The 23,318-nt window shown below is 33.8% G+C and overlaps 3 protein-coding genes and 1 non-coding gene across 6 annotated transcripts; 3 read left to right on the top strand and 1 right to left on the bottom strand.

Annotated features, from left to right (window-relative positions):
* Positions 1-2,075: 2,075 nt before the first annotated feature.
* LOC116136169 (pentatricopeptide repeat-containing protein At1g05670, mitochondrial) lies at positions 2,076-6,960 on the top strand. 2 transcript variants are annotated; one of them, XM_031421866.1, is made up of 5 exons: positions 2,076-2,207; positions 3,291-5,757; positions 5,993-6,096; positions 6,274-6,360; positions 6,500-6,960. In XM_031421866.1, the coding sequence occupies exon 2, from the start codon at positions 3,404-3,406 to the stop codon at positions 5,651-5,653; it is 2,250 nt and encodes a 749-aa protein (XP_031277726.1). In that variant the 5' UTR covers positions 2,076-2,207; positions 3,291-3,403; the 3' UTR covers positions 5,654-5,757; positions 5,993-6,096; positions 6,274-6,360; positions 6,500-6,960. The 2 variants fall into 2 exon arrangements, with proteins under 2 accessions (XP_031277726.1, XP_031277727.1); XM_031421867.1 differs by lacking the exon at positions 5,993-6,096.
* Positions 6,961-6,977: 17 nt separating this feature from the next.
* LOC116136170 (HIPL1 protein-like) lies at positions 6,978-10,315 on the bottom strand. Of its 2 annotated transcripts, none has more exons than XM_031421869.1 (7): positions 10,230-10,315; positions 9,756-9,916; positions 8,599-9,378; positions 8,288-8,504; positions 7,911-8,083; positions 7,572-7,810; positions 6,978-7,488 (listed from the first exon to the last, which is right to left on the bottom strand). In XM_031421869.1, exons 1-7 carry the CDS (start codon positions 10,279-10,281, stop codon positions 7,080-7,082), a joined length of 2,031 nt encoding a protein of 676 aa, XP_031277729.1. In that variant the 5' UTR covers positions 10,282-10,315; the 3' UTR covers positions 6,978-7,079. The 2 variants fall into 2 exon arrangements, with proteins under 2 accessions (XP_031277729.1, XP_031277728.1); XM_031421868.1 differs by lacking the exon at positions 10,230-10,315 and adding an exon at positions 10,002-10,123.
* A 4,891-nt stretch (positions 10,316-15,206) lies between these two features.
* Positions 15,207-15,277, top strand: TRNAG-GCC. Its single transcript has one exon. It is a non-coding gene; the product is annotated as a tRNA-Gly (tRNA).
* Positions 15,278-16,491: 1,214 nt separating this feature from the next.
* Positions 16,492-17,305, top strand: LOC116136172 (glutathione S-transferase U17-like). Its single transcript, XM_031421870.1, has 2 exons — positions 16,492-16,809; positions 16,913-17,305. Exons 1-2 carry the CDS (start codon positions 16,492-16,494, stop codon positions 17,282-17,284), a joined length of 690 nt encoding a protein of 229 aa, XP_031277730.1. The 3' UTR covers positions 17,285-17,305.
* The last annotated feature ends 6,013 nt before the right edge of the window (positions 17,306-23,318 follow it).

Raw genomic sequence — 23,318 nt, 5'->3', positions numbered from 1 at the left:
GCATTGGTCAGAATAGAATGTAAATTAGTGGAGCGTAGGGTCCTTGGCCCAGCCCGTTACGGGTATGAATGGCAATGGACCGGGCCACGACCGGATACCCCTTGGCCCAGGCCCAAGCCCGACCTCATGACATAGGCCCAAGTCCAGCCCGAGCCCGTTACGGGTATGATAGGCAAAGCCCAAGCCCGGCCTGACGGGTTTTTTATAAATGCAGGCCTGGCCCAAGCCCGCATTTTTTAATAATGTTTATTTTTAAATATTAATAAATTTCAATTTTTTTTTTATATTTTTAATTTTAGAAATAGTTTTTAAATATTAATTGAAGCTATTTCCGCAAATAATTTAAGCAATAAGTGAGAAATTAAAACTCCATAATATTTTATTATACTAACTTTTCATCTGTGCATAATATGTTGTGGTGAAATCCGCTTTTATAAGTTGAACCAAACCCATCTAACTCATTTAAAGGTAATTTTAACATGTTAAACTTTCAATATATGATGAAAATTGAGGTTAGGGTTTGGGAAAAATGGATATATATATATATATATGTAGAATAATATTGTAATTAAATATATAGTATAAGGGTAAATTAGTAAAATTAATATTAAAATTTTTGGGGACGGGCCGGGCCTAAAGATATACCCATGCCCAGCCCGTACCTGAGATCCGGCCTTAAAATCAAGCCCAAGCCCGTCAACCTCGGGTAAAGCCTACCCTTTTCGGGTTGAACCAGGCCGGGTACCCGAAAATGTCGGGCCCATTGCCAACTCTACGTAAGGAAAGGATGAGTAACCAAGGGTCGGTCATGAAGTTTTTGTTACCTTTATTAACTTTCTACGTTCAAACCACCTTGAGATCATTTATTATATTTGTGATTTATCTTGGAACAATAAGTTTGTATAATGTTCAATGAGTTTTAAAGATTAGTTAAAGTGCGTGTAAGCTAGTTCGGACACCTCAACTCCCTTTTAAGTCAAAAAAATTAAAAACTGAATAATGTTTCTCTTAAAACAGTAATTTTCAATTTAAACAAAAGAATTTTAACATAAGAAAATAATCAGCAACAAATTATGGACATATTTAAGACAAGCTTCTCGAGATTAGTTAAATAAGTTTTATTGGTTTTATTGATGATAAAATATTATGTTTTTCAACTTTTTTTTTTTTTTTTGACAAATATGTTGAACAGTTTTCATTTTTCACATTTTCATATATTGTTTTTAGACGCATACCGAACACATTTTTATTTTATATGTTTTCCAATCATTTTCAATATTCTCAAAAAAAACAGAAAACAAAGACGTATAATATAAAAGAATACACCTTAACTATTGGAAATTTTCCTAAAAGGATGTCATTCTCCTTCTTTCATATAATTTTCTAATTTTTTTTTTTTTTTTTTTCTAGAATTCTCTTAAACTTTCTCTAGGGAAGTAATTTTTAGCCCCCATCAAATTGATTAATATTCATAAACTTCTATTATATTTAATATATAAAATATGAACCTCATTTAATGCCGAAAATAGTCCTGCTTTTAATTAAGGTTTTTGTTTGCACATTCTTTTTTCCAATTTCAAATTTATTAGGGTTTTGGTTTACACTACTTTCCCCAATTTCTTAATTAGGTTTTTTATTTATACCCTTTTCCCATTTTCAATTTAAACTTACTTTTTCTATATAGCTTTAGCAATATGTTTTCATCAAATAAAGAAATATTCAAAATAAAAAAAAAGTTTTAATGATTTAAAAGGGTTAGAGTTAGGATCTATGTAATAAATAAAGGTTAAAAATTAAAGCAGAAATACTAAATAGAGTATATATATACATTTAGAAATTATTATGTCAATCATTTTCATTAAAATTAATTTGTCCAAATAAAATAACGTTTAAAAGAGCGCTTAAAAATCACTTCCCGTTTTTTATTTAACTTTTCTTAAACCATACACCATTTGTAAGACTAATTGAGTTGAAGTCCAAACTCCAAAAGTATAAGCCCATAGACGAATTTAAGCGCATAAAATGTGCCAGTAACCGTTGATGGGGTGGGTTGGGATGGGCCAAGTTTAAATTGAGTGAAACATAAGAAGAACCCATCGGTGTTCCACAAAGCACAAACGGCTGAGTGGGCAGGAGCCGAAGTGAAAGCAGTGTGCATCATTTTACGAAAACTAAAACCTCCCTTGTAGCCATCGATTAATTTCAAGGTATCACTTTTGCCATTTCTCATTTGATTGGTTTTCCTTATGTCCTTCATTTCATTTCATTTCAGGTTTCTGTATTTTTTTAATTGAAATTTAGCATTTTAAATTTTAGTTTCATGTACAGGACAGAGTCTGTAAACAATATAAGCTTTGTTTATTGATTTGTTTTTGAAAATTTTTGTGGAGGATAATTAGTTTACTACTAAGCATGTCTTAATACTCTTTATTATTCGCAATGCAAATGTGTACAGTAAATATTGGAAGCTATGCAGGTTGTGTTTGATAAAATGCCTCTTAGAAAAATAATTGAGAGGGAAGGTATTTGATAGAAAGGGTAGTAAGATGTAAACCTTTTCAAATGTTGGAACCCTTGAATGATTTTTTCTTTTGCGGAGAATGATGCTTTGATAGATTATACTCTTTTTTTTTTTTTTTTTTTTTTGGTTACAGAAAGCATATTATATCATTGACAAAAGAGATCAAAAAGTATACATGAAGTGAACTAGCTTTGATTATTATAATAAAAAGACAGGTAATATGGAATGTCAGAGTGGTTGATGTTACGTTAACCTCATAGAACACTAACTGAACTGAAGGTGGTTGATGTTATAATAACAAAATTCATGAAGTTTATATGAAGTGGTTTTAATATTGATGTTCTTTATCTTGTTTGGTTCAGGTTTGAATTGCTTAAAGAATAATTTTGTTCTCCCATTCATAAGTTCATGGTCGGGTTATAATCAGCATTGAAAATCTAGATGGTTTCTTATATGTTGAAATCAATGGTCAAAGCTATACAGTTAGGAACTTAATTCCTGTTAAGTGTTGATGGCAGATACCCTTATTTTATTAGCATAGGCCATAGAAAAGGCATTAATCCATTAAATTCTCAATTGGTAATTATATCAGATAAGTAGAGACAGATTGTCTGGAAGCTTTGAAATTATGACTTTAAGATGTTCAACCTTTAAAATCTTTAACTGACTTCAGTTGAGAACAAAAGTTTAAGATTAAGTTGCAATTTCCAGTAAATTTCATATGTTCCATGTTTTATGAATTGAATGCTTTGACATTGATACTTTATAGGTCATGGACTGATGAGGAAGTCTCTTTCTTTTAATGCTTCCAAATGGAGGGGAGTCACTGCATATTCACATACAGATTCTCTCAATTTCTTATGATGGGCTTCTCTCATAGATATGAAGAGGTGTGCCATCTCTTCCTTTAGCCCTTTTTTGAAACTAACTTATCATCCTGAAGGAATTACTTCAAGTTGTTTGCAATTCTCTTTCTTTAGAAGATGTTTGAGCCAAAGGTTATCTGCCTCTGGCTCACCAAACACTAGACCTTTACCAGATTATTCCCCAAAGAAACCCACCATCAGAGATGCTGAATTTGTCCATCAGATTTCTACTGCTGTAAAGTTGCGCCGCTTTGAGCCTCTTCGACGCATTTTAAAGCCTTACGAATCCAAGTTCAGACCTGACCATGTTATTTGGGTTCTTATGAACATTAGGAGTGATTACAAACTGGTTTTGGATTTCTTTGATTGGGCATGCCTACGCAAAGACCCTAACCTAGAAGTTCGTTGTATCGTTATTCAACTCGCTGTAGCTTCGAAAGATCTGAAAACAGCTCATTGGCTTATTCATGAATTTTGGGCAAAACCCAATTTGGATGTTAGTCTTTCATTCACCCATTTTGTTGAGCGTTTAATTTATACTTACAAGGACTGGGGTTCAAATCCCCATGTGTTTGATGTTTTCTTCCAAGTCCTTGTTGAAGTCAGATTATTAAATGAGGCAAGAAAACTTTTTGACAAAATGTTGAATTATGGGTTGGCTATCTCCATCGGTTCATGTAACTTATACCTTGCTCGTCTATCAGACAGTTATGATGGGCTTGGGGTGGCAATCAGGATTTTTAGTGAATTCCCTGAAGTGGGTGTTTGTTGGAATACTTCTTCTTACAATATTATCATTCATTGTCTTTGCCGATTAGGGAAAATAAAAGAAGCACACATTTTACTCTTGAAAATGGAGTTAAAGGGGTGCCTTCCTGATGTCATAAGTTATAGTACTGTAATCAACGGATACTGTCATCTTGGTGAACTACAAAGGGTATTGAAACTCACAGAGGAAATGCAAATAAAAGGATTGAAGCCAAACAAATATACCTACAATAGCATAATTTTTCTTCTATGTAAGTCTGGTAAATTAGTGGAAGCAGAGACTGTGTTGAGAGAGATGATGAACCAGGGAATAGTTCCCGATAATGTGATTTATACAACTCTCATTGATGGTTTCTGTAAGTTAGGGAATGTTGCAGCTGCCTGTAAGGTGTTTGACGAAATGCAGGGTCTGAAAATAATTCCTGATTTATTAGCATATACTGCTATTATTTGTGGGTTTTGTCAAATTGGGAAGATGATGGAAGCAGATAAACTCTTCCATGAATTGCTTGACAGAGGGTTGGAACCTGATGAAGTTACATATACAGCACTTATTGATGGTTATTGCAAAGCAGGTGATATCAAAAAGGCATTTTCTATACACAACCATATGGTTCAGGTGGGACTAACCCCAAATATCGTCACATACACTGCTCTGGTTGATGGCCTCTGTAAACAAGGAGAGGTAGATACCGCAAACGAGCTTCTTCATGAGATGTGCAGAAAGGGCCTTCAACTGAATATCTGCACTTACAATGCAATTGTTAATGGTCTTTGTAAAGCAGGAAATATTGTGCAAGCTATAAAGCTAGTGGAAGATATGAAAGTTGTGGGGTTGCATCCTGATACTATTACATATACTACTCTAATGGATGCTTATTGTAAGAGAGGGGAGATGGTTAAGTCTCATGAGCTCCTGCGGGAGATGCTGGATAAAGGGCTTCAACCTACTGTTGTTACATTTAATGTGCTGATGAATGGTTTCTGTATAGCTGGAATGCTTGAAGATGGTGAGAGGCTATTAAAATGGATGTTGGAGAAGGGTATAATGCCGAATGCAACCACCTACAATGCTCTGATGAAACAATACTGCATTAGGAATAATATGCGTGTCACAACTGCAATTTACAAAGATATGTGTGCTCAAGGAATCAGTCCAGATAGCAACACCTATAACATTTTAGTTAGAGGGCATTCTAAAGCAAGAAATATGAAAGAGGCGTGGTTTTTGCATAGAGAAATGGTAGACAAGGGATTTAATCTCTCAACTACGGCCTACAGTGCTTTAATCAAGGGCTTTCTTAAGAGGAAGAAATTTTTGGAGGCAAGGGAACTATTTGAAGAAATGAGAAGGAGAGGGTTGGTGGCTGATAGAGAAATTTACAACTCTTTTGTTGATATAAATTTTGAAGAGGGGCACATGGAAACCACTCTTGAGCTTTGTGATGAAGCAATTGAATGGTTTCTTGTGAATATGCCAAGTAAAGAAAACAAATAGATGGATATTGTTTTCTGCTGTGTGAACTACTGTGGAGTGTATGCCAATCTTGGTTCACAAAGGCTTGTATGATCCCATGACATTCACCGGATCTTGGAATCAAGGTATAGATTTTACTTTCAGCTTCTATAGTCCTTAGTAGGTTTTTGATAGGACAGTCATTTTTCCAAGTTGTCAGTATGTGCTAGCTGTTTGAATATTGAGGTTTCTAATTTGTGAATCCATGATATTGATGTGAGTCCTATGATTGTCACCACAACTTAGGGATCAGGGAGAGGAATAATTTGTTATTACGATTCAATTTTGGGCTGACCTTAACCTGAATTTGCTTGACTTTAGGTTGAGGTGTAGTGCAAACCAACCAATAATCAACTCGATTATAACACATGCTCAGACACACACTTTACTGACCCACTAACAACTTAGTTTTAAGCTTCAATATAGTAAGTCCTTCCTCCTACATGATCTTTTGCTCAAATGATGGTGCTGTTATGTTTTTCCTTAATTAATGTTGAATGAAGGGGGTATCAGGCAGCTGATGGGTTTGACTTACACGCGGCTTTCAAATTCAAATTTTAGTTTTTTGGTTTCATTGTCTATTAAAGCTTTCTACTATCCAGGTGATCAACAGGCATGTGACACAGCTGTCCGCATTCGACATGGATTGCAGGATAAACGATGCTGATGTACAAAACTAGCTGATCGTGGTGATTCTCTTAATAACTTTTTTTTTCTTTTCTTGTATGATACATCATTTTCTAGATGAGATATAAAGTTATCTCATATAATTATTATTTGTTGCAACTTCAGTGGTAAGTATCAACGAATTAACTTGAATTGATGCAGCAACTTCAGTGGTAAGTGTCAAATTTTCTGGCGAACTTCAAAGAGCTTGGTGCCAAATTAGATGAAGAATAGTCGATGGCATATGGCTTGAAGAAAGCAAAATATATGTCAAGGCGTTACCAGAGTAAAATTGATGTACAGCAATGCCAGAGCAAATTATATCGACCTAGTTGATTGGGACCAGATGTAGTGGGAGAATGATTGACAGTTGAAACCACCTTACATGAATAATTACTGATTTTGAACTCCAGTGGATCAAATATGAGACTAGTGTATTACACTATTTTTTCAGTGTTGTAATAAGGGTTTACTCGATCTCCATCTAAGGAAATAAATTCCCCTATAAATTCATGTATGATATATTGCTTGGTCTTTATAATTTAAAAACATGATGGATTTGTAATTGGAGATGATCGTAGTTTTATTGCAGGAAAGGAAATGTGAGAGTAGTTATATCTGGAAACTTGAAGCAGTCATATATATTTGGTAGGGTCTATGAAGCTATCATCGACAATGTTTTCTTTCATAAAATCTTGTTCAGCATTCAACAATTTAACCAACTAAATCTGGAAAAGATACATTACACGCCTCCATATAATATAATTTCCAGGAAAAGCAACAGCGAAGAAAAGCAGAGCATCAACTTCTTATGTGTGTAGGTGACCCCGTTTCTATACGAAGATGATGAAGAAGTTTGAGTAGAAAAAATCGTCATAGTTTCCTTGGGACAAGTAAAATTACAGCGACTTGGTCGAACCACTCTGTAAACCCCACTGCTGGCCAGGACATGTATATCTTTCTTATTATCCTCTCCAAATGAGTAAATGTAGCCTAAACCTGGCGGAGAACTTTCCGCTAAAAAATTGCACTGAATTGGAGAGTCGTGAGGACAACTGAAGGGAACTAATCTAGTTGTGAAGTTCCCACTATTTGGTGGGTTTTCAGTAGCTGCCCAGATGGAACTACCATACAAATCTCCGTACAAGTAACTGAAAGTACACAAACTGGAGACTGTTTGCAGTTCTTCACACATTTTCAGAAAAAAATTAGAGAAAGTGTTGGGTTTGTTTACCTGCCATACAAGCATGGATCAGTCATGGATCTATAGAAATATCCGCCACATATTGAGGCGGATATACTGTTGAGATCAGAGTGCTTGTATCCGAGTACAGGGAAGATTAGATTCCTGGAGTTGGCAGAATTGTTGATTCCTGCAAAAGGGTTTGAAGAATTAAAGAGAATGGGGCCTTCATAAACATGCCACCCATAGTTACCACCCTTAGTGATAATATCCACCTCCTCGTATTCATCCTGTAAGGCACATTTTTGACGATAATCAATAACAGTTTGGTGAAATCAATACAATACATTTCAGTTGATTAAATAACTGAAAGGAATGTTTTCTTTGAACCTGTCCAGCATCTGCACAGATGAAATAAAGTGGCCTTTGTGAATCGAAGCTACAACGCCAAGGATTTCTCAGGCCTAGAGCCCAAATTTCAGGCCGTGACTCCTTATCTTCAGAAAAAGGATTATCTTGAGGAACTGAATAGTTTCCCCATAGAGTAGCTATATCTGTTTCACCTGTATGTAAACATCACGGCAAAATTGGCAAATGAATGGTTGAAGAAAAATGTAACACTAGCAAATTAACTGTTTCAATTTGCTTTGCAGACGTAGATTTGTACTGAAAGTAACATAAAAATCATAATGGAACTGACGTAGATTATTACTTTAATCACGAATGTAAACGAAGATCCTTAAATGTTTAGTAAAAAGATTGCTCACTTGGTATGTTATCAACATCGAGCCTCAAAATCTTCCCAAGTAAGGATTTTTTGTTCTGGGAGAAACTAAAGGGATCGCCTCTGATTCCACCATCTCCCAACATCACATATAGATACCCATCTGCTGGTCCAAATAGAAGCTGGCCCCCATTATTGAATGCAACAGGAAGGCCTAATGAAAAGATCCTTCTGACTTCTAATGGTTCGGCTCTTTTTGCCTGGAAATTGATCAGTCATCAATGTGTTTTTCAGTCAAATCCATGAGTAAAATATCTTGCCTGGAAAAAAACCTGAAAGAGGGTAGGTCTCTACCAAGGAAAGTTCTGAAGCAGTGCCATTAGCAGTGAACTCTGCAATGACTTTGTGATACCGGCATGATTGAGTGGAATCCGAAGAACCTAGCTTTGATGGATCACACCTCTCATCCAAGTTGCATGAACACCTTCCATAACATCCTGGTGTCTTGACCTTATCACAAGTGAATGATGCAAAGAAGCGGCCATTATGAGCAAAGCTGGGATGAAAAGCCATTCCCATCATCCCAAAGCTATTAACAAAATAAACTTCCTCTGTCAAATCTATGAAGGGACTGGACTCATCAATTCCTAGAATTCCACCCAAGCCCTGTTCGGGAATAGTGGCTAACCAAATTTTGCCTGCTTGACTAGCAAAGAAGGCACGGTTGGACCCATCAGGATGGGCAGCCATGGTAAGGTATGATCCGTTGCCAATTTTTTCAAGGCACAAGCCCTTGGGGGGAAATGGATTTTCACCCTTGTTAAGCGTAGCTTTTTCACCATCAAAACAAATTGATCCATCATCAGAAGAACCACCATATTTGTTACAGAAATTACTTTCTGAATGCCAGAGTTCAGTTAATTTGACAGAAGAGCTTTGCAATGATGCAGCAAAGGGGGAATTTGACATGGATACATTTTGGCATGCATCCCAGACTAATGAACAAAAACTACTTGCTTCCATGTTTGACAAAAATGATTTTACAGATTTAGAGGAGTTACAAAGAACAGGAACTGGTCTAGTAACCAATTCCGATTCAACCTTAAACAATTCTGCTGAGAACTGATCGCAAGCCTGCAAATGATGAACATTAGTGCTTTATATGAGGCTGAATTCTATATTGCTCAATCATGTAGTACAAATTAGTAATACGTGTGTAGGTTGTGAAAAACGACGATCTGAATATGTCACAAGTGTCAACTGGCCTCAAAATTACATTGGGAGTCAGTAGTGGAAATGGCTGAAAACTGACAAGGAAAATTTTCAGCCTGAGGACAACAAAATTTCAGCATTTTGATGCGAATATAATATAAACAAATCACTCTTTATGTTATTTTGATATAAACTTGGACTTATATCAATTGCAGTAGCAGTAAACATGCCAATAATGGTGAAGAAAATGTATGAAAAAGCTATGTTTTCAAAATAATGATAATTTAAGAAGGCCTTACCGCACAGAGGATTGATTTCATAAGAGAAGCACAGACAGGATCAGAGATATGCATTTCAAGAAATTGTTTATGCAATTGCAAATCTTTGGCTGAGTCACAACAACCAGTCGCATTGTAATGAGAACAAAACGTTGGCAGTGTCTTTGGGGTGAAAGGCTCTCCTACAAAAACAAGTAAAAAGCATCAGTAATCTGAAAGCTTGAACAAATAAAGGCTGGGAGAGAGAGAGAATTGCAATAAGTTTACTTAAGTCAGTGCACAAACGAAGTGATGATGTGAAGCTAAAAGACAGAAGTAAGTCGAAAAACAGAAGGAAAATAGAAAAACAAGCAGCCATCTTTCTCTTGACAACTAACAAGAAGATAGCAACAACATTAAAGAAGCAAAATGAACAATCAAAACTTAGTTTTAACTCCTCAATTACAATTCAAGGTGAACTTAAATATAGCCTACAGAATCTGATGCTGTACGTACCATTCATTCGGGCAGACGAAATATTAAAATGAAAACAAAAAGTAGTCACCATTCTGGTGACAAGTTATGTAACTTTTCAAGTACATGACTGCCAGGAACTGAATAGAGAAAGCAATGACTTTTATGAAGTATGATGAGATAGAATTTATACCCAAATGATTCAATATAGGGAATATGTACCATGCCCACATGGCCACATTGCTTGGCCTTCTTTGTTAGTTGGGTTTTCTTTATTATTTTCTATTCTTATCGCTAATGAAAACCAGCATCATCAGTTCAAAAATGAGTACGCGAAATGGAAGGCAAAGATAGATTATTGATATACATAAATAAAGAGGGAGGGCTACATGCCAAATTGTGTAAGATTTCTTCATTAATTTACATGGACGTGTGTTAAAGGCCTGTGATTGATTAAAGAATCTATATCTATATATTTATATAATGTTGAAGCAGACTGCTTCTTCTGATGCCACATAGGATTGATATATGATCGCCATGTACGATATCGTTAATTGGTCCACGTGTTTACTGTTTATTGAACTTGCTATAATAGGGATTATTCATATGCATTCAATTAATGTATTTAATACAAATCTTTCACATTCTTCTTTTAATTTGATAAATTACTAATGATTCGCTTGTGTGTTATTGATTTTCATAAATATTAAGAGATTATTATAATAGAAATTATTCATATGCATTCAATTAATATATTCAATACAAATCTTTCACATTCCTCTTTTAATTTAAGATCTTTCACATTCCCCTTTTAATTTGATAAAGATATAACATATCTTTTCATATTCGTGAAATTCAAAAAAACACTTTATTAATCCATTAATATTCAACGTTCATTCATGCATATTAATTATTATTATTAATTAATATTAATATTTTTGTACCCTTTCACATTCAATTAATTATTATTAATATTAATATATCTTTACCCCTTCACATTCAATTAAACAAAAATATCAAACATAATAACGAAAAATGTTTTTTTATAAAACGTATTATCATTTAACATTTAATATAAATCTGAAAATTTTAAACTCGTCCAATAACAATAAAACATTTAAATCAAAATAACCATAACCAATAACATGCAAACACTTACTAAAAAATATCAAAAGTCATATTAATTAGCAATAATCCAATTACATTGAATATAACACGAACAGTTGTTGTAATCATTAATTATCATATAATATTACTTAATGACATCTAAAGCTATATAAGAGTAGAGAATTCAACAATCCATAACCTGCAAATCTTTCTTTCATTTCACTAACAAATGAAAGCAAAACCAACTATTGTCAATCCAAATCCAAACAAACAGAAGTGTGCGGTAAATAACCCAACTGATTACTCTTATATTCCTTCTACATATCCACTTTTACATGTCCATTTTTTTATTTAGCAGTCAAGCAGTAACGTCAGATGTTCGCCTGAACTGGAAGGTATTCTACAAAACCTTAAAGTCACGCTGGCACAACTCAATACTGCTAGAGTGATGAACAAAGATATAATGAATGCTTTGTGTAGAATAACAGGCTCAACCATACATGTATATTCGATTTGCAGAAATGTGAATCCCTGATTATTGCCAAAGAAAAGGAACTTGGTATTCCTCAAGGAAAAAATAGCACTATATATATAAACAGTTCTATTATCAATAAAATCGATAAAAGATTCATAGTATATTGTTCCCACTGAATGATGATACCAAAGCTAATATAAATACCGTTTATTCTATGTTAACGCATAATTCTACATTACTATTTTACACCTTTAATCCATTTCTTAAAGATTCCATTTCATTGTATAACTAATAGTTGGATTTAAATTTTAAAAGTTTTTTAATTAAGTAGTGAATAAGTTTCTCAACTTGAACTTATTCTATATTTGTTGAATGATTCATTTCTTTGTATAATTCAATGACTTAGATTTAAATATTGTTTTTTTTATATGTTCCTAAATGACATAAGAACTAAACGTCTACAGTTGTTTTTGTTCTCAAAATGATCCAAAATTGTCTTTTTGCAGATTGGCTTATGGCGATATGTGGATTGGTTCCAGTCCGGTTTGGAGGGTTTTGAGAGATGGAATTTAAATGGAATTTGTCAACAATGCTGATTAGTAGGCAGTTTGTGGGAAGTCAAAGTCATGTGTTATGTTTCAGAGAAGAAGTTTTGGAGTTTAGTGCCTTCGAGGAAGGTTGTTTCTCGAGTTGAATCTGAGGTTGTTTCTATGGAGGAAAGAGTCAAGTCATGTTATGAGGTTCAAGATGTCTGATTTCAAGATTCTTGATCGTGTTAGCTTGGCCTTGCTGGGCGGTATGTTTGTGTGAAGAATTCAATGTTTGTTGGAAATTTGATGGCGATTTTTTGATTGTTTTTGTGATTTAATTGAATTGGGATTTTCTGTAGGTTGATGAGGTTGTTTTTGAAGCCATTATGAATGATTCTAACAGGTTTCATTTCTTTTTTGTTTCTTCTCATTATTTTCTTATGATATGTTGAACTAAGGCGTGAACTTATGATGTTTGTATTGTGAGATTGCAACCCTTTGTATACCAAGAGTTGTGCTAGAAAACTAGATGAAACGTAAGATCAATGAAGAGTGAGTAACTTCTATTGCTACTGGTAGTGCTTTTGGAACCAGCATGATTATTGGTGATGGCATTCTAACTCCGTCAATGTCTAGTATTATTTCTTTCATACATTACATATATTTTCTATGTGAAGTTATAGATTGATTATGGTACACAGCATAATGGTATGGTTTTGTCCATAGATCTCCATCAAATTGGATATGATATGTTTTAGCTACTGCACAATTTATTAGCTTCCAAGAATTACACAACTTTCTCTTACTTTGTCACATTTAATGCATATACAGTATGTGTTTATGTGTGTGTAAGTTCAATTAAAGAGTGAGTAACTTCTATTGCTACTGGTAGTGCTTTTGGGAACCAGCATGGTTATTGGTGATGGCATTCTAACTCCATCAATGTCTAGTATTATTTCTTTCATACATTACATATATTTTCCATGTGAAGTTATAGATTGATTATGGTACACAGCATAATGGTATGGTTTTGTCCATAGATTTCCATCAAATTGGATATGATATGTTTTAGCTACTACACAATGTATTAGCTTCCAAGAATTGCACAACTTTCTCTTACTTTGTCACATTTAATGCATATACAGTATGTGTTTATGTGTGTGCATGTGCATGTGTGTGTGTGATGGGATAAATGAGTAACATCCTGTTAATTGTTTTTTTTTTTTTTTAATCATAAATGAACTTGATTACTTCTCAAACCCAGCAGCTAACATGATGGAAAGCAGAGACCATTTTCGAAAGGTAATCTTTTCTTTTATAGAGTAAAAAATTGATGATTTATGCGCCAACTTAGTGTAATCTTAAAAGCACTTACTCTTTAAGTTTTCTTAATGTCTAAATGCAGTTGAGATTTTTTTTTTCTTGGTGCTTTTATGCAATCAGACTAAATTTAGTAACCCATTATTTTCTTTGAGTATAAACTCAAACTTCTTGCAAAAAGAGTTTTTCAAATAGAAATTTTTAAGTTTTTAGTGAACTTTTGCGCAGAACTTAAGTTTGGATTAAAACATATGCAGATGTTTGACAAATTCTTGGATATTCATATTCATATTTGGCTAATTTGACTAACCTCTTGACTTGAGGATGAACTAAGCTCCAGCATCAAGCTCTTTAGAGAATCAATGATGCCTGTTTCATTATCAATTTTTGATATATTCATGGAGCTTGGAACTACAGTTCCCATCTTTCTCTCTGTGCTTGACTAAGAGTTGTTCCACCTATAACAATAACCTACACACCACCTGTTGAGCAACCAGAAGTGGTCATTCCAAGTGTAGCCAGCCATTACCCCACTCACAAGTGCTTACTTTAAACCATTGTTTGTTTATGAAATTTCATATTATTACTGATTTATTTCTGAACGTAAATTGATTCAGTTTTAATTCATTTATTATGCAGCCAACCTTTGGCAATGATGGTCATAGTGAGCATTGATGGGGGTGACATTCGGAATAATTTAATGAACACTTCTTTTTTGGCATAGACATAGTATGAACCATTTTAAAAAAAAAATATTGTCCATTTATTTTGTTTTTCTGTGTCTTATAAACAATGTTATATTGCAAAGTGTTTATCAATGAAGCATATTTTATTATCAAAAAGTTGTAAACTTATATTCTTAGATAGGTTATACAGGTTTTTGTTGTGGACTCTGTAGCCAGTAATAGTTTGTGTTTTGTGGCAACTCTTCTTTTGCTTTGAAAAGGGAATATATTCCTATCACTAAAATGTTCCAGTATTATGTAGTTCTTCAATTAAATTAATTTATTTGTGTCAAAACCACTTTCATAAGTTGCGGGACTTTCAACTTCTATGTATTGAATTCAATTAATTCAATTCCTACTGAATTACAAACTGACCATTTCAATCTTCCATCACTTGTATTTTATCAACTTAAAAGAGGAATGTGAAAGATCTGTATTACATACATTAATTGAATGCATGTGAATATCCCTATTTTATCAACATCAATAAGCAGCAAACACAAGGATTAATTAACGACATCCTAAATGACAATTATATAACGATTCTCATCAATTTTTAAACATAAAAGCCTGATTAAAAAAAAAAATAATAACAAAATGTTCCATTATAATCAATATTTGACATATTTTTTTTGTGAAATAATAATCATTTATAATTTCTTAAAATATAAAAATTTGATAATAAAATAAAAAACAACGCGTGCGTGCCATCTAGTATTAACAAGGCTGTGAAAGCCAATCTTCATTGCCTCTCCTTTCAACCCTGCCCTGGTTAAATAAACCAAAGCAATCTGTGTTTAACTTTATAAATTTATACTACTTAATTAAAAATTTAGAACGTTGCATGCATAATGAAGAAGCAGCACCAGTGGTCTAGTGGTAGAATAGTACCCTGCCACGGTACAGACCCGGGTTCGATTCCCGGCTGGTGCATTTTTCTTTTCCTTATTCTTTTTAAAAAATTAATGTATTGACAATTCTTTTTAAAAAAAATATGCCTATTAAAATGTGTAGAGAAATTGGAATTGTAGTAACACAGCCATATATATAACACCGGAACTAGTTTTTGAAAAAAAATGTCCTATATTAAGATAATAGAAACTATAAGGATCAAATATATTTTTCACTTTGGGTGTTATTGATTTTTCACATTTGTAAGTAGAATATTCTATTAGAAAACGGTGTCCAGGGGAGGTTGTTGAGGAAAGTTAATGCCTCAGACGTAAACCTCAGAGGAGCTACTTTATAATATACGCAAATTAAATATAATTTAGTTCTTTCTAACTAATTCTATTAGAAAACGGTATCCAGGGGAGGGTTTTTTTTTTTAGTAAACACCTATGTCAGTCTTTTTCAGTGAACACTTAAAAGGTTTTTAAAATGTTACCTAACCCTTGTGTGTTTGACCTTTTTATAAGAAGCATCGGCTAGTTTTAAACATGTAACTCCCTAAATTTAATCAATCTAACATCTAAAATCTGTTAACGATATTAAAAAGTTAATATATATTTTTGAGATTAAATTGGTGAAATTGTTTACAAATTTTAAGGTGGAATTGAAGATATTTTTGAAACATACACCTACTTCCTTGTATACAAATTTTAATTTGTCAACGTGGTTTAATGGTCTGGCGGGAACGTGGTTTTCCTGAAACCACAAATTTTGATATGTCTTCACTCTTTAGTCGGTTTCTACCAAAGCAAATCAATTCAGATCCAGAAGATTCGCGGAGCCAAAACAGCCTCTTCCAATTTCTGTTCATTAGCTTCCGACTTTCGAGAATCTAACTTGAATTTGTCAACGTCTACGGCAAGTCACATTAAATGTGAATTAATGACTACAACCGACCTCTCCCTCAATATTCTTCCAGTGTTCACACTCACCGTTGAATTCTTCCCACGCCTTGCTCCAACCTAACTCTTCACACCAAACTTTAAGCTCAGTAAAAGGAATGGTTCATATTCTTCCAAAATAACTTTACCTATTTTAATACAGGTCGATATATTTTAGCACCACCCTTTTAAGTATCATACGGAAACAACTGTCACCATTTATTCCACCTTGTATATATATATATATATATATATATATAGACATAGAGCTCCCATAAACAGAGCATAAGGACTATTATATTGAGGTTAAAGGCAATGGTGAAAAGTGACGTGAAGGTTTTGGGTGCATGGCCGAGCCCATTTGTGATGAGGGCAAGAATCGCCCTCAACATCAAATCTGTGGACTATGAGTTCTTGGAGGAGACACTTGGATCCAAAAGTGAACTTCTTCTCAAATCAAACCCAATTCATAAGAAAATTCCTGTTCTCATACATCAGGATAAACCTGTTTGTGAATCTCTCATTATTGTTCACTACGTCGATGAGGTTTGGTCCTCTGGTCCCTCCATTCTTCCTTCTGATCCCTACGATCGTGCCATCGCCCGATTTTGGGCCGCCTATCTTGATGAGAAGGTACCTACTTTTGGTTTGTTATTTTACTTTAGTTCTTTGTTTTGTTGTAAAAATTTAATGGGAAGTTCATATAAGAATGGTTAATGTATAATTTTTTGTCCAGTGGTTTCCTTCCATGAGAGGAATGGCGAGTGCCCAAGGAGAGGAAGCCAAAAAAGCTGCAGTTGACCAATTTGTGGAAGGTCTGAATTTGATGGAGGACGCTTATGTGAAGTTGAGCAAAGGGAAGCCTTTCTTTGGAGGGGACAAAATTGGGTACCTTGACATTGCATTCGGTTGTTTCCTGGCGTGGCTGAGAGTGACAGAGAAGACGAGTGGGATGAAGTTTCTTGATGAAGCCAGGACTCCTCATTTGGCCAAATGGGCTGTGAGCTTTTGCGCTGATCCTGCTGTGAAGGATGTCATGCCTGAAACTGAGAAGCTCGCTGAATTTGCTAAGCTTCTTGCCAAGTTCAAACCTGCCGCTCCAAAATAATTTCATTCTGAGATTAAATTATTGGAGAGGCTAGAACTAGTGATGGAAGTAAATTAGTTGTGTGCTCAAGAGAAATAATGTTGTTTTGACTTTCTTGAGAAATAATCTTAAAATTAAGTATGTATTGTGGAACTTACAAGTAATTTCTTTTGGTCACTTTTGTGTTTGGTTTCGGGGAAAACTCTCCTCTCCTCAAGACTCTCTCTTGGTTCCATTTAGAAAAGTTTAACGACATGAAACAGGCAGAGATTAGGAGCTCTAATCAAATGCAGATGCTTTTATTAGAGTTGGGACAGTTGGTTCATATGAATTAGTTTCTCATCAGTCTCTGATATTCTCCATTAATATGCGTACCAAATAATCCTTATCTAGTTAGTTTCTGAACTAGATGCTCATCAAGCAGACTTCGTATCCAATTGGGCACTTTTTTTTAGTGATTCTCTTGTTTAATCTTGTCCTCAATCTTGTAATTTGGTTTGTAGACAGTCACAGAAACTAAGACAAGCCAATGCCTATGTATATTCCACTATCAGAAAATTTATGGCATTGAATTATAAGGATTGGATTATCCGGAAAACAACCTCTGAGCGGCCCTTCCTACCCACCACTTAGCCAGTGTGGTAGCTGAACCCTGCTCATCAAATCCCAAATGTCCAAGATTTAAGAAAGCACGTAAAATATCGCATTGACCAACAGCTTGGATTGCATATTAAGTCATACAAGTTTGACTTGCAATAAAATCTTCCCAATCCTCTCCTTTATGTTAATTCAGTCGGCTTTTCTCGAGGTTGTTGCAGGATTAGAAAATCTCATCGTAAAGAGAAATAAATTGATGAAATCAAAGATATTTGACCAAAAGGGCGACAACCCAACCTCCCCTGAGGTTTAATTTAATATTCACAAGACCCCTTGAGTATTGAAAACCATGACTGAGCACCCCTCCTCACCCAAATGTCACTTGACGATAATGGATAGTGGATACAATGGAGCTCTATGAGGCATCTATTATAAGATAATTAATTTTGAGGATTCAAAGTTAGATGTGGTTTACATATTAATTAAACCTACTTTGACTATAAGGGTGAGCAGTTTCGGGTACCCTGTATTTTTCGGGGGAACTGGAACTGCACAGTATAGGTTCCCAAAAAAAGAAACTAGAATCGAAAATTCGGAATCACACAGTGTAGGTTCTTAAATTCAAGGAACCAAAACCTAAAATGCAGGTTCCGGTTCCTTTCCCGGGCACCTTATAAAAAATCAATTACCCCCTTATTAGTTTAAAAAATGACAAAAATACCTTAAAAGTTTACAAATTCACCCCTAACAAATTTTGTTTACTCATTCATTTGTGTCAAATGTGACTCATAAATCCTCTAATTTATAGGCAACACTTGAATTCAATCAATTCATCACAATTCACATAAAATTCCTCAATCAAATCCAAAACACAAACAATTAATTAAACAATCATAATATAAATCTATAATTTAATATTATAATTAATTAGATTTCTAATCATTTAATTAAGTATTGTACTAATGTTTAATAATTAATTAAATAATCATACTATAAATCTATAATGTAATGTTATAATTAATTAAATTTTTAACTATTTAATTAAGTAATGTAGTGATATAGTAAATTACTAATGTTTATAATGTAATGTTATAAATTTATAATTAATTAAGTAATCATTTAACTATGTAATGTTATAATTAATTAAGTGATTGTAATATAATGTAATTTCATAATTAATTAAGTAATTATTAAATTATAATGTAAAGTTTTAATTAATTAAATTTCTAATCATTTAATTTAGTATTGTACTAATGTTTATAACGAAATGTTATAATTAATTAAGTAATCATTTGTTTATAACGTAATGTTATAATTAATTAAGTAATCAATGTAATGTTATAGTTAATTAAATTTATGTTATAATTAATTAAATTTTTAATCATTTAATTAAATATTTTGTTAATGGAGTAAATTATTAATGTTTATAACATAATGTCATAATTAATTAAGTAATTATTTAATTATGTAATGTTATAATTAATTATGTGATCATACTATAATGTAATGTTATAATGTTATAATGAATTAAGTAATCATACTATAAATCTTTAATGTAATATTATAATTAATTAAATTTCTAATAATTTAATTAAGTATTGTACTAATGTTTATTATGGAATGCTATAATTAATTAAGTAATCATTTAACTATAATGTAATGTTATAATTGATTAAGTAATCATTTAACTAGTAATGTATTAACGTTTATCAATTTATCATATATAATTAATTAATTACTAATTTCCTACATATATACGTACTTAGAACTTGATAATTAAAGTAAATAACTAACTATTATATTATTATTCAATCAAATATACTATTTTATTCAAAAATAATTCTTTTAATAATATTAAAACACTTTTAATTGGTCCTAATTCTAATTATACATTTAATTAATCAAAACTTTAATATTAATATATTAAATTTTTGTATATGGAGTAGTTTATATGTAATAAGTATAATTGTATATTTATTTAATTAGGTTATTGTAAAAATTTAACTTTTTTCATTTTAATTTTTTTATATGTAAACTTATAATAGACCCCCCATTCTTCACAGATATTTTATTTCAGCATAGGTTCCAAGCCGAGTACCCGCTGTAGGTTCTGTTTTCCAGGTTCCGGTTTCGGTTCCTCCGCATGTAGGAACCAGAACCAGAATCGTACAGTGTCGGTTCCAAAAAAATGGAACTGGAACCTACCCGCACAGTGTCGGTTCTGGGTAGATTCCGATTCTACCCGCAAGTTTCGATTCTACCTACTACCTGTGCTCACCCCTAAGCATAAATTAAAATGAGTTCATGAAAAGTTTAACTTCACTTGTTATTTGTATCAATTGGCTTTAAAGTTTAAACTACCTTGTATGTCGCTAATTTGCTCCCTCCATGTGCTGTAATTGCCTAATTTGCCTTTTCCACACCGCTCCAGCATATATATATACACTAGGGCTGTTAACGAGCCGAGTATTTTGCTAAACGAGCTCGGCTTGTAAGGGGGGAAGTGTTAAACAAATTCAAGCTGAGCCAAGCCGAGCCGAGCCACAGATTGTTGGCTCGGCTCGAACTCGTTAAGGGATATAGGGCAATCGAGCTTAGCTCGCGAGCCGGTACTAAAACATCCAATTTTTTTTTTCGGACCAGACCTAGTTTTTTCATGGCATTCAATCAATTTTCTATCCTATACATTAAAACAACAACTAAATCTCTTTATAAATTAAACATAAAAAAAATGTTGGGGACATGCATGTATAGTATATTCCATTTTAATGCCACAAAGGCACAAAATATTTGACAAACACAAGTAAACCTGCATGTATTTGGCAAACAACTGAATCTCCACATGTGATCATTTCATCATACTATTTACAAAATACCATAGTCAATCTGTTTCAACAAATTAAGTGAAGTGAACTAAAGTTTTTATTTGGTTCACTTTACTTAATTCATCTTTCATCAGAACAAAAAGGGGACTATATACAAATTTAATCCCATAACATCAAAATATAATGTTTCATCAAAAAAATGGTTGTATGTTGGGCAGCTACATCCCAAAACCATTCTTGCCCTACTCCTGCAAAAAAATAAAATAAATAAATAAATAATCACTTAAGGACATAAGTACATAAAGATGAATATGTAAACCCAAACAAAAAATCAATTAAATCAAACCTGCACAATCTTGCTGCCACAACCAATGACATGTGGGAGAATCAAACAATCTAATGATTCCCGTCAATTGACGGGATATGAAGAATCTCCAAGTGGTCTTGCTCTTTTTGAAATGAAATAAGTAATAAAAATTAAGTTTACATTAATATAAAGTAACTGTAAATATTGAATTACACTAAAAATATAATCAATGGAACTTACTTTGCACCCTTTCTTTACTTCGTTCAAAGATCGACACCAATCACATCCACATAAGAGCATTTCCACCGTGTTCGGAGACAAAGATGCTCGATAACTGTCAATAACCATACTCCCAACACTGAATGCAGATTTTGAAGCAACCCTAATGATCAGATGGCTAGTATCTCACGAGTCATCATAGACAATATAGGGTGCTTGGTTGAATTTGTCTTCCACCATTGTAAAGCATCAAATGCCTCATGATCCCCCACGCACTTATGACACCCTTCTCAACAGTCTAGCTCAGACTTACTTGGCTCAACAGTTTCCACCACATCCAAAAAACTGCTAAAATATCTCAACTCGTGGCTCCCGGAGCTATTGCCTCCTCACCAACGGCTCCAACTCCATACCCCACTACTGGAGGCCCACGAGAAATAGCAGAAGCTTTATTAGCTTCAACATACTCTCCATATAGCTCATACAATGCATCCCGAACAGTTATAGTATTTGCACGAGCTTCTAACTCAGAATACATCTTGGAGAAGGCCCACTGAATTACCCTCATTTTCAATCGAGTATCCAATACAGCAACCATAGACATCAACACATTACATTCCCCCCAATATTTATTGAACTTTTGATTCATCTTCTTCACCATGTTTCTAATGAACTCATCTTCGTCTTCACTCTTACTATCCAACATCATTTTCACTAAACATACCTCCTTTAAAAAAAAATTAGATGTCGGATAATCACTCCCACTAATGAGATTGGTTGTACCACTAAAAACCTTTAAAATGTCACACACTTTCTCCACTTTCTCCCAATCCTCGTCCTGTGGACAGTAATAATAACTTGAATCCTTTTCTTTCAACCTGGGAAATACTTTTTTAAACTTAATTGTCGTTGCCAACATTTCATACATCGAATTCCATCTTGTTTTACAATGCAGAATAAGCTTCTGAAATGACAATTTAAGTTGTTGCACAATCTCAGTAAAAACCCTAATCCTACTCTCTAAAGCATTAATGTATAAGACGCTCTCATGGACATCGTCGATGATATGCCTAATCTGATAAAGTCCATCTTGAACAATGAGGTTCAAGATATGAGCACAACATCTAACATGAAACAATTTACTTCCACAAATCAAATTCCCCATAACTTCAAAATTTTCACTCAGAAATACTGATTGCAACGTCATTACTTAAAGTGTTATCCACTAAGATAGTGTACAACTTATTTGCAATCCCCTATTCCATAAGGCACTTGGAAATAGAGTCAACAATTGCAACACTGGTACGAGGAGGAGGTAAATGCACAAAGTTGAGAACACGTCTATTCATCCTCCAAGTACCATTTATCCAATGCTCAATGAGCACCATATACTCCATCTTCTGATTGTTGGAATTTCACAAATCCATAATCAAACTAATCTTGGTCACATTCTTCAACAACGTCTTCAACTTCACTTTCTCACTCTCATATACTTTCATACAATCATTTTTGCAAGTATGGCGGGAAACCGAACTCCATTCAGGAATCTCATACTTCATTATATTGTTCAAGCCCTCTTCCTTCACAACTCAAAATGGATGCTCATGCATAAGCACCCAATGGGCGATTTTTTCACTCTTCTTCATCATGTCTAACTTTCCACTTAAAGCAGGCAAAACAGAAGTTCCAACATCAGAACCGACAATGGGAAAAATAATGTGTTGTTGCCTCATGGAAGCTATTATCTTTGAACACTATTTCAAATGTCTATTAAACTAGGTGGTGTTTTTGGTGGCATTAATAGACAGCTTGGCTTTGCAATGGATACACTCTGTCTTTTTTTGTACCTTTAGGTAGACCTGGCAAAACGGATGGGTGGGCCGGGTACGGGTCGGGTCTTCACGGGTATGGGTCCAATATGGGTCGAAGAATACGGGTCCAAACTATTGGACCCGTACCCTTCCCTATGCGGGAACGGGTAGACCCGTGGGTATGCGTTTTTTCTCTCTCTAGGTTTTAGTTTTTACAGTTTCACCCCTAACTGTTTTCAATTATGACAGTTACATCCCCAAAATTTCTGTAGTTTTAATTTTTTACATTTACACCC

This window comes from Pistacia vera, unplaced genomic scaffold, assembly GCF_008641045.1.
Source record: "Pistacia vera cultivar Batoury unplaced genomic scaffold, PisVer_v2 Contig31, whole genome shotgun sequence".
NCBI classification, from domain to species: Eukaryota; Viridiplantae; Streptophyta; class Magnoliopsida; order Sapindales; family Anacardiaceae; genus Pistacia; species Pistacia vera.
This window is presented reverse-complemented; position numbering and strand designations above follow the sequence as displayed.